The following is an 11,167-nucleotide window of genomic DNA, read 5'->3' as shown; positions in this document are numbered from 1 at the left end:
CCCTAACCCTAACCCTAACCTTAACCCTAACCCCAGCTCTAACCCTAACCCTAACCCTAACCCCAAACCCTAACCCTTACCCTAACCCTAACCCTAACCCTAGCTCTAGCCCTAACCCTAACCCTAGCTCTAACCCTAACCCTAACCCTAGCGCTAACCCTAACCCTAACTCTAACCCTAACCCTAGCTCAAACCCTAACCCTAGCTCTAACCCTAACCCTAGCCATAACCCTAACCCTCGCCCTAACCCTAAACCTAACCCTAGCTCTAACCCTAACCGTAACCCTAGCCCTAACCCTAACCCTAACCCTAACCCTTGCCTTAGCCCTAACCCAAGCCCTAACCCTAACACAAGCCCTAGCCCTAACCCTAGCTCTAACCCTAACCCTAACCCTTCCCCTAGCTCTAACCCTAACCATAAACCCTAGCTCTAACCCTAACCCTAACCCTAACCCTAACCCTAGCCCTAGCTCTAACCCTTGCTCTAACCCTAACCCTAGCCCTAACCCTAACCCTAGTCCTAACCCTAACCCTAGCCATAACCCTAACCCTACCCTGTCCCTAACCCTTACCTTTACCCTAACCCTAACCTTATACATAATATAACAAATCAATAATTTAAGCTTAAAAAACCGTTTGAATAGTCAAAATAAACCGGTAATTTAGCAAATTAATATAAAAGGTTTAGAAAATCTATTTCATAAAGTTAATGAAAAAACATTTTCACCCGCTCGCCCTCCAACTACTTAGGCTGTAGCATGGAGGTTGAACGGGTGAGTATGATGCCCAGACAGGCATCTAGCGTGACCAACGCAATCTCGCTGCTCATTCTCTTTACTCTCCCTATGTTCATCCTCCCGTTAAATGGTTAATCAAACCATAATATTTATGGTAGCATAGAGGTTGACTGGTGGAGTGCAGTGTCCAGTCGGGTGTCTTATCGTCCGGTCTGCCGTTCGTCCTTTCGTCCGTCAGTTCGTGTCTTTGAGTCGGTTTGTCTGGTCGTATGTTCGGCCATTCACCCGTCCAATTGCCCGCCTGTTCGGTCGATCGGTTGTCTGTGCTTTCGGCCGTTCGCCTACTTCCATTCGATTGCTCGGCTGTTCGATTGTCCGTTCGTTCGTTCGTCGGTCCGGGCTTTTGAGAGCGTTCGTCTGGTTGCCAGATTGACCATGCGTTCGTGCAATTGCCCGGCCGCTCGTTCGTTCGATCGGTCTTTCGCCGGCTCGTGCGTTCGTTGGGGGAACTATTTGGACATCTGGAACGTGGCCGACGCAATCTCGCGGCTCATGATTCCTATTGTGCTCACCATAATCACCCTCTCGTTAAAACATAAAATCGTGTACATGGTAGCATGGATGTGGACTGGTCGAGTATGTTGTCCTGGGACAACGGAAAGTAGCAGCGCAATCTCGCTGTGAAAGACTCCTCTTTTGCTCACCAGAACATACTCCCGTTAAATTAGCAAACCTTCATCCCGGATTATAGCCACGATGGAGAGTTGTGCTCGACAGGCGTAGGCCCGTGCATGCCCTTGGTCTCCCCCGACCAACCACGCAGTCTATGTACTGTGATGGGGGTAGCCATTGTAATATTCTATGCCCTAACCCTAACCCTAACCCTAACCCTAGCTGAAACCCTAACCCTAACCCTAACCCTAACCCTAACCCTAACCCTAACCCTAACCCTAACCCTAACCTAACCCTAACCCTAACCCCAGCTCTAACCCTAACCCTAACCCTAACCCTAACCCTAACCCTAGCTCTAACCCTAACCCTAACCCTAACCCTAACCCCAGCTCTAACCCTAACCCTAACCTAACCCTAACCCTAACCCTAGCTGAAACCGTAACCCTAACCCTAACCCTAACCCTAACCCTTCCCCTAGCTCTAACCCTCACTATAAACCCTAGCTCTAACCCTAACCCTAACCCTAACCCTAACCCCAGCTCTAACCCTAACCCTAACCCTAATCTAACCCTAACCCTAACCCCAGCTCTAACCCTAACCCTAACCCTAACCCTAACCCTAACCCTAGCTCTAACCCTAACCCTAACCCTAACCCTAACCCCAGCTCTAACCCTAACCCTAACCCTAACCCTAGCTGAAACCCTAACCCTAACCCTAACCCTAACCCTAACCTTTCCCCTAGCTCTAACCCTAACCATAAACCCTAGCTCTAACCCTAACCCTAACCCTAACCCCAGCTCTAACCCTAACCCTAACCCTAACCCTAACCCTAGCTGAAACCCTAACCCTAACCCTAACCCTAACCCTAACCCTAACCCTAACCTAACCCTAACCCTAACCCTAACCCTAACCCACCCCTAACCCTAACCCTCTCCCTAACCCCAACCCCAACCCCAACTCCAACCCTAACCCTAGCTCTAACCCTAACCCTAACCCTAACCCTTACCCTAACCCTAACCTAACCCTAACCCTAACCCTAATCCCAGCTCTAACCCTAACCCTAACCCTAATCCTAACCCTAACTTTAACCCTAACCCTAACCCTAGCTCTAACCCTAACCCCAAACCCTAACCCTAACCCTAACCCTACCTCTAAGCCTAACCCTAACCCTAGCTCTAACCCTAACCCTAACCCTAGCCCTAGCCCTAACCCTAACCCAACCCTGTGCCTAACCCTAACCCTAACCCTAACCCCTAACCCTAACCCTAACCCTAACCCCAGCTCTAACCCTAACCCTAACCCTAACCCCAAACCCTAACCCTAACCCTAACCCTAACCCTAACCCTAACCCTAGCTCTAGCCCTAACCCTAACCCTACCTCTAAGCCTAACCCTAACCCTAGCTCTAACCCTAACCCTAACCCTAACCCTAACCCTTTCTTCTGTGGTGATTGAAGGACCCTGAATGTCTTCCTGCCGTTGAAGACCCGCAGCAATGGCACACTCTATATTCTGGTGTTTCTGCACCAGGCTGGTGTGTCTCCTTGGCAGGACAGCAGACAGGTGAACCATGTGGCCCCGCTCACCACCTACATGCTGCCCAAAGCCCCCAAGATCAGATTCACTTCTGACCAGGCGCCTCCACAGGTAGGCCCAATAACATCCCTCCTTATTAATGAATATTCAGAATTTCACAAATTCTATAGTTTCTGTGACATAATCTCTGTGCTATCTTGTCTTCATGGAGGGTGACACCATTGCCACTTAAAAAGGGCATCCCAGAGATTTTGGCAATTTTCTGTTTGTACAGTATTTGACCAAAGTTGGTATACTATATATTAGTATATATAATAGTATATGAACTATTTAAAGCAGTAGTAACAGACACTATTTGTGAGTTACAGTTACTGTTACATAGACCCATTCCTCAGGGATGAAGGACACTGTATACTGTACGTAATATGGCAAGTCTGAAAGAGGCAGTTATATACTGTAATTGTGCCCAGTTTGTAAAGATGAGGTTTGTGCCTAGTGCTTGTATGTCAGCATGCAGATGTGTTCTCTGTGTGTTCAGTATGTTCCTTCCTGGTCTCTGTACTGTTTTTTATGTCACAGCTGGAGGAGCAGCAGAAGCATTTGGATGATTCAGCGGCAAATCAGAGGCCTGTCTCTCACTGGCACTCACGTCTCTCCTTTAACGTGGTAGCGGAGGACTTCTCCTTTGACCAGGGGGCCCTGCCCAGTGATGTCCAGCGTTACCTGAAAGTGTATGGCAGTGTAATCTGTTTTTCCTTCTGTATACAGGGCTATAGGGGAACTATGAAGGGTGAAGTTGCATTCAGGGATTGGCTACTGAACATGACAAGAACATATTGGTGTCTACCAAAAGAGCAGGGTGAGCCCTGTACCTTAGAGATCACTAGCTTGAATCTGGGCTGTGTGTCAGTAGCTGACTGTGACTGGGAATCAGTGCACAATTGCTTTTGTCCTGATGAAGTTTGGTGGGCTTACATCTGCCAGGGTTCCTCAGGACACTGCTATATCAGTGCCTTCTAGCTACTCAACGGACACCTGCAGGTTACTTACCTGTCTCTCATGAAACGCATTATACTTTACTGGCTCATTAGTGAGAGTCATCAGGAGAGAGCACAACCATCAGCTGCATTGTCCCCTACAAGCTTGTGGGTATCACTGTGGGGACATGAGTGAAGAAATATGTCAATTGGAAAAAAGACTGGACCGTTCACTCCATGTCATTTTGTAGATTTCAGGATGGAAAAAAGACGATGTACCTTCCAATCCTCTTCATCAATGAGCTCAGAAACAGGGTGAAGGACTTAATGGTATGTACCTATGTCGTATTCACACTCCTGATAACTACACTTGGGACTGTTCAGTTATTAAAAGGGAATTCATTCAAAGGACAAAGTAAGAAAATGCACACAGGGAGTTTAATTCCTGTGAAGACACAACGTGCTTGTCTTGCAGGTGATGAACAGCACGACAGCCAACCTGCCGCTGACGATATCGTACCACAGCATCTCTCTGGGAAAGCTGCGCTTCTGGATTCACATGCAGGATGCTGTCCACTCCCTGCGCTACTTTGGTATGTAGATAATTCCACCAAAATTTTAGAAACGTGAACAACTCTCTCATCCATACGTTACCAGTATTGTTTATTTTCTGTAGCCTTCTTTTCTTCATCAAGGGTACTGTATGAAAAAATTATAGCCACTACACTGTATGTTAACATTCTGAATAGTATTTCTGATATGTTGAAAAAATGTAAGCTGAGGAACAATTTGATCAGTGTTAAAAATAATCGAAAAAAAAATGTTTTATATGAATATATTTTCTGGATAATTATGATTTTTAAGGCTTCACTGAACAGGATACAGATGAAATCAAAGGAATCTTTGTGGACACCAATCTGTATTTCTTAGCACTGACGGTTTTGGTGGCTGCGTTTCATGTAAGTACTTCTTATGTTTCATTGAAGTCGCCTTTCTACTTTCAGTTGACTGACTTTATGACTTTGAATTTTCACAGCAGTCTCAACAGTTTTGAACTGCCCTGTACATCTAAAATCAGTGTCTGAAACCTGTGAATGAATTCATACATGTAGCTTTGATACATGCTCATTTTTAACATTTAATATGTGCTTCCATGACAGACTGGTCAGTAGATCTGCCAAATAAATAAAATTCATAAATAAATAAATCATATTATTCATATGATTATTAATGCAACAACAAAATAAACATTTGCATTTTGTAGCTCCTTTTTGACCTTCTGGCCTTTAAAAATGACATCAGCTTTTGGAAGAAGAAGAAGACCATGGTGGGAATGTCCAGTAAAGCAGGTAATAGCGCACATTGATCTACATCACACGCATCTACTACTGCACAGAACCATGCTAACAGCTAGCGCCACCTTATGAACTGATAATGGCAGTAGATGTGTCAACTTCTGACACACCCGGCATAAGTCACTACTTTGTTAGCTAGGGGGTGAGGTTGTGAAAATGTAATGGATGCATCTGGATGAAATTATGTGCAATGGCTGACATCTGAATGAATAAGAAATTACTGATTACAGGGCACTAAGTGAAGTTGTAATCTTGTTGTTTGCTTTATTTTGTTCTATTTTTCAGTACTTTGGAGGTGCTTTAGTACCATTGTGATCTTCCTGTACCTCCTTGAGGAGCAAACCAACCTGTTAGTTCTCTTTCCTGCTGGCGTGGGCTCTGTAATTGAGGTATCCAGCATCCCTGAGGTTTCACCTACTTCTTTTGCACCAAAGCCCTTGTTGTTTGTGCACTTTATGTATCTTGCCACGATGGCAGTGAATGTCACCTACACAATTCAGTAAACCCTGCACACTGAATAAAGACTTAATGTGCACCTTTATTCAACGTTTCGATCCTTTGTATATCTTCTCACCTGATGAAGATCCACACAGGACTGAAAAGTTGTTGAATAAACGTGTATATTGAGTTTCAGTGTGCGGGCATTACTGAATTGGTACAGTAGCAGGAAATTTAAAGCATGCGATTTAATCAAACCTTACCACAAATTAATGTGCTGAATTAAGAAATTCAGTTTGTTACATCTTGAAAAACAAAATTTGTAATTAGCAACTATGGGTGATTCTACATATGTACCCTCAGTGCAATGATCCAGAGACTACAAATTCAGTTACTGCATGCTTTGTGGACAAAGAGCTCAACACCAGTTATTTCACTACCATAATATATTGTAAGATGTATGATAGAGACTATTGTAAAAAAAAGAAAAAAGAATGTGTTCAGGCAATTGTTTCTTTACATTGTAAACATACAAAACGTTATTTTAGAAAAAAATTAAAAGTAGCATTATTCCACGATCTCCTAAATTTAGAAATAAAGGAAGCAGTATGGAGCATTGATGGATGGCTCATGATTTAGTAAGACCCTACTTACTCTATGTCTGAACAGACTCCCAAGTGCATGGATTTCATCCTGGATTGTGGTCTAATATCCTGCTCTTCCTGCATCCTCTAGGTTTGGAAGGTCATGAAGGCCTACAGGATTCAGGTTTTGTGGTCTGGCATGAAGCCCATTTTCCTAGTAAGCACGTCCATCACCTCAATGATTCCAGTTATGAATGTTCTGGTTTTAACTGTATGTGCGCGTTTGCATGGGGATTATTATTTTAAAGAGGATGTGTCTATAATAATATGTATCATCATTGGAAAAATCCACTGTAATTCCACAAGAGTAGCTGTTTAGAAGAGTACAGAGAAGTGTTTTGCTCTTTTTTTAATAGGCACATGGCAGTTAGAAAACCAGTCTTTTATAACCTTAAGTTATCTTGTCCAGGGCTTTGTTGGTTTACATTTTGGGCAATGTGCGTCAGCTGAATTGCTTCAGTTAATATACCCAGCTGTATAACTGAACAGAATTTAAACTGTTAAGTGTCACAGGTTCCTTGGAAAAAGGCATTTGACAGTTTGAAGGATTGGGGAGGATTGTAACAATGGAAACGTTTCTTCCACAGTTTGGAAACTCCAGTGAATCGGAGAAAAATACTGAAGAACACGACACTCAGGTCAGTTCACAGGATGATGTTTTAGAAGCTCCACTATGTGCAAAATGATTCACACCATGCTCTTTCCATCACTAAATTAAGATGCCAGGTGTTCGCCAGTCCTAACTGAGTTGTTCCTGCTTCCCAGGCAATGAAGTATTTGTCCTTCTTACTATATCCATTGTGCTTTGGAGGAGCCATATACTCCTTGATATATGTAAAATATAAAAGGTAAAACAACTTCGTATTTTACTTCAAATTACTTACAGTATAATGGACTGTCTTCCTCATATTATTTTAATATTTCTTGCTTTATCTTAACAGTTGGTACTCATGGTTAATTAACAGTCTTGTTATTGGTAAGCATGGCAACCTTACTGTACATTTCCTACAACATTCCTTGTTTACACATTTGGATTTGGAGCTTAGCACAGCATGTCAATCTAGAAGTGAAGTCAAATATACTGCATGAATAATGAAGCTGTAAGGCTCTATTCATTATAAAGATGCTATACTCTTACCTTTAACCAGTCAATTCATGCAAATGTCATCTTACATCATGAGTTTAGGGGGTCTTAAAAATATTTTGTGTACGGTAAATACCACCTCATGCTGTTTCTGACATATTAATGACAAAGTAGTCTAGTGGTTAGATTGTATACCTGACCTGATTGTACCTAAATCATCACACATAATATAAAACGTCAATAATGCAGTCTATTTTATTGCTTTGATAGGAATTTATGGTTTTGGATTCCTCTTCATAATACCGCAGCTTTTCGTTAATTATAAGGTTGGTATTACCAAAAATACAATTATCACATCACTTATCCTGCTAAATTTAAATATCACCAGTGGAAAACTGTTTTCTATCTCAGTGTTTTCCATGTGTATTCCCACAGCTAAAATCAGTGGCACATTTACCCTGGAAGGCATTAAAGTTTAAAGTAAGTTTTTTCATATCATGTTCAGACTTATCCTCCTAAGACCTGGGAATACATTTTTGTTCCCTGCTGTAGGGGACACGAGTCTCTGTTCTTAATCTCAAGAACCATATATTCTACTGTGCTGAAACCTGCACTACAAGGGACATTTAATAAAAATAAATTATATTTTAGACAATATTTTCACTGCAACTTTTTTTTTTGTCATCCAAGACACTTGCATTATGTCAAAAACATTTTGATACTAAGCCTTTTTCCTGCAGGTTTCAGGAGGATTAGACTCATAGTTAGACTCATAGTGGCATGCACAGTTCAGGAGTAAGTGTTCAGCAGTAAACTGCGGCCTTACTCAAAAAATACAGCGGCAACAAAAACACATTCTCTGTGGTACTAAGTACATTTGATAAACATTCAGCGTGGTCTGGAATCAAATCCGGCTAGTGCCAGTGCCAACTATGGCTGGCAGCCCCACAGGGGCAGCGCACCATTGGCATTGTGTCGCCCAAGGGATATATGGGACGGGTTCGGTCGACAGGGATAGCCATGTTCATTGCTTGAGCGACCCCTGTTGGCCATGCATGTGCCCATGGCTTGCTCCCTGTTCGTGTGTATGATTGGGTCTCCTCCGCCCCCGCTCTGCACATGTGCAACTTGTGGCTGCAGTGTAAAAAGAAGCAGCTGTGTTTGCATCATGTGTTTCAGAGAACCGCAAGTTGTCTTCACTCTCCAGGGCCGTCAGCAGGGGCCGTATAACACATGAGCAAGCTTATACATAGTTTGCAAATTGGACATTCCATATTGGGCTTGGAGATGCCAAATAGTAATAAATCTTTTTTTTTTAAATTACAAAACATAGGTTCAAGAACAAAGAAGTTGTTAAGTCTCAACATGTACGAGTCAAAAATAAAGACTTGATATTGATGATGACTGGAATGATTTATCACTCACCAGGCATTCAATACCTTCATTGATGACATCTTTGCCTTCATCATCACCATGCCAACCACCCACTGGCTGGCCTGCTTTAGGGATGATTTAGTTTTCCTCATCTACCTGTACCAGAGATGGTGAGTCACTGGGCGGCCGAATGCTGTCTGAGCCAGCCCCACATGCTAATGCAAAATGACTTTTGACTTGTGACATTCTTTGATATTTCGGTGGAGTAGATGTCCTGTGGCAAGTAAATTAACTGCTCTGCTTGCCGTGCTGGACAAACAGGTGATGTGTTTTTTTTTAAATTTGATTTTGGAACATTTTAATTTTATTTGATTTATATAAAATATAAAGACACTAAACATTTTTTTAAATGTAAAAAAAAGATTTTTACCTAAGACATAAAAAGATAACAAAAAAGGACCTGTTCTTACAACTAGAAGGTTCCAGGATAAATCCCCTGGTAGGTGACAATTGTTATACCCTTAAGTAAGGTACTTACCATCTAACGACTCTGTTAAACTGCTTGAATAGACAAAAGGCAAAATGTAAGCTCAGCAAGTTTCCATGGATTATACCAACCAAACACACATTAAATAGTTTTGTAACTGGTTCTCAAATTGCATGTGTCAGTACAGTGTGTGTCTGCTCTCTTGTGAAATGATTACCTATTCTCTTTCCCCAAAGGCTTTACCCAGTGGACAAGACCAGAGTAAATGAGCACAGAGTGTTTCACAGTCAGAAGGCCAAAGGAAAAACCCACAAAGACTAACACTGTCCATATCCAATCACCAAGGGGAGGAATGTGGAGCAAAAGTAAATCAGTGACTTCCTTGGATGCTGATTTCAGCAGAGGGACATTTGAAGGCTTCTATAACAGGAAGCTGAAGGCATTATGATTGATCAGCCTGTTGGGAAAATCTTGTGCAAAACCTCTCTTCCACAACCAGCTGTAACATTGCTTCCACTTGCATTGAAAAAACTTTCTACTTTTTTAACTACTCCACAAAATCTGGCAGAACAGATTATGTGTTTTTCCGTTAAGACTCTAGAAAGAACAGTTCTGTCCATCAATTGACTGCAGTTATTTTTTGTCATGTAAACACTTACATTGCTGAAATGCATTTTCAATCATGTATGTATATTGGTTTAAATTTCTGGAAATGCAAGCTTATATTGATAAGCTCTATGAATATCATAAAGCCTTAAGAATGTGTAGCTGGTAATACAGTCTTTTTCAATGTCATAATGACCACTTAAAGAGCATTACCTCAGCAGCCAATTCATTGTAGAGCATAGTAAAGAAAAACTACAAAACTCAAACAGCAGCTAGAAAAATACTGTAAACTGGATATATGGCTAATATATATAATGTTAATATACTGTCTTGCATTTATCTGATGAAGATACTGCTGAAAAGAATTCATAACTGACAAATGTATCTAGGGGATTTAGTGGTTGGTTAGGTGAGGTGATCCTGGATCAGCATTTACATTTTTTTATTTTTTCAAATCAGCATTTGGATGCAACTTACTGGAAAAAGGTAGGAAAATTTTTTTTGAATGAAGTTGAATGTCCTGCCCAAAAATGTCCTCTTTTCGACAAGTGCCTGGTTTTCTTGTGAAGCTAAGGCCTTTTAATCTGACGGTGGGCACTGTTTAAAATCAGGCATCCATTTCTAAAGACATAAAATCCTGAAAATAAAATGGCTTCAGTCTCTGAACTTGCCTGCATCTTCTCTGCTCTCATCCTCCACAACAAAGAAGTTGCCGTGACAGTAAGTAACCCCAACGAGTGCTGGTGGGGTTTGTACTTTCGCAACAAGTAGGCAAAATTAACGTATAATGATGTAGCCTACAAAGTCCGCAGAAATCATGTCAGAAGTATGTTTTGTGGAGACAATGACATTAGTCTGCATTAAATTGCAGAGAAGACTGAAATAAAATACTTAGTTTTTAAAAAAGTTTTTTTTTTTACAGTAATTTACATTTTCCCTGTGCAGCGGTGCCATACACTCACGCAAACAGTGGCACAGCAATGAAGTGCTCATTTTGGTCAGACTGAAAAAAAACCCCTTTAAGACTAGAAATAATATCAAATCAATGTGATAAATGGTATTATTTTGAAGATGTTGCAAGTGACACCACACTGATGCACACCCAAGCCAAAATTACTGTTTAAAAGTGTTAACAGTTTGAATCAGTCTGGGACTCATCTCTAACTTAATGAGGGGGGAAATTTACTAAGCAGAGTTTAAATTTTTTTTTTTTTATTGCGTGTACAGATTAATCAAATGGTCATTTTTCTTTGTAGGA

At 41.6% G+C, this 11,167-nt stretch overlaps 1 protein-coding gene across 2 annotated transcripts in view; it reads left to right on the top strand.

Moving 5' to 3' along the window:
- LOC118228280 (cleft lip and palate transmembrane protein 1-like protein) overlaps window positions 1-10,575 on the top strand; it is an 18,760-nt gene extending 8,185 nt beyond the window's left edge. For both annotated transcript variants that reach the window (XM_035419701.1, XM_035419695.1), the window contains exons 3-17: window positions 2,866-3,055; window positions 3,524-3,675; window positions 4,173-4,251; window positions 4,397-4,514; window positions 4,786-4,880; window positions 5,186-5,270; window positions 5,562-5,665; window positions 6,450-6,515; window positions 6,946-6,996; window positions 7,124-7,206; window positions 7,300-7,334; window positions 7,713-7,768; window positions 7,878-7,922; window positions 8,871-8,986; window positions 9,540-10,575. In XM_035419701.1, coding sequence (XP_035275592.1) covers window positions 2,866-3,055; window positions 3,524-3,675; window positions 4,173-4,251; window positions 4,397-4,514; window positions 4,786-4,880; window positions 5,186-5,270; window positions 5,562-5,665; window positions 6,450-6,515; window positions 6,946-6,996; window positions 7,124-7,206; window positions 7,300-7,334; window positions 7,713-7,768; window positions 7,878-7,922; window positions 8,871-8,986; window positions 9,540-9,624 — 1,360 coding nt within the window. In that variant the 3' untranslated portion in view covers window positions 9,625-10,575. The remainder of the gene's footprint in view (window positions 1-2,865; window positions 3,056-3,523; window positions 3,676-4,172; window positions 4,252-4,396; window positions 4,515-4,785; window positions 4,881-5,185; window positions 5,271-5,561; window positions 5,666-6,449; window positions 6,516-6,945; window positions 6,997-7,123; window positions 7,207-7,299; window positions 7,335-7,712; window positions 7,769-7,877; window positions 7,923-8,870; window positions 8,987-9,539) is intronic.
- The last annotated feature ends 592 nt before the right edge of the window (window positions 10,576-11,167 follow it).

The sequence above is a fragment of the Anguilla anguilla genome, chromosome 1 (genome assembly GCF_013347855.1).
Source record: "Anguilla anguilla isolate fAngAng1 chromosome 1, fAngAng1.pri, whole genome shotgun sequence".
Taxonomy (NCBI): domain Eukaryota; kingdom Metazoa; phylum Chordata; class Actinopteri; order Anguilliformes; family Anguillidae; genus Anguilla; species Anguilla anguilla.
This window is presented reverse-complemented; position numbering and strand designations above follow the sequence as displayed.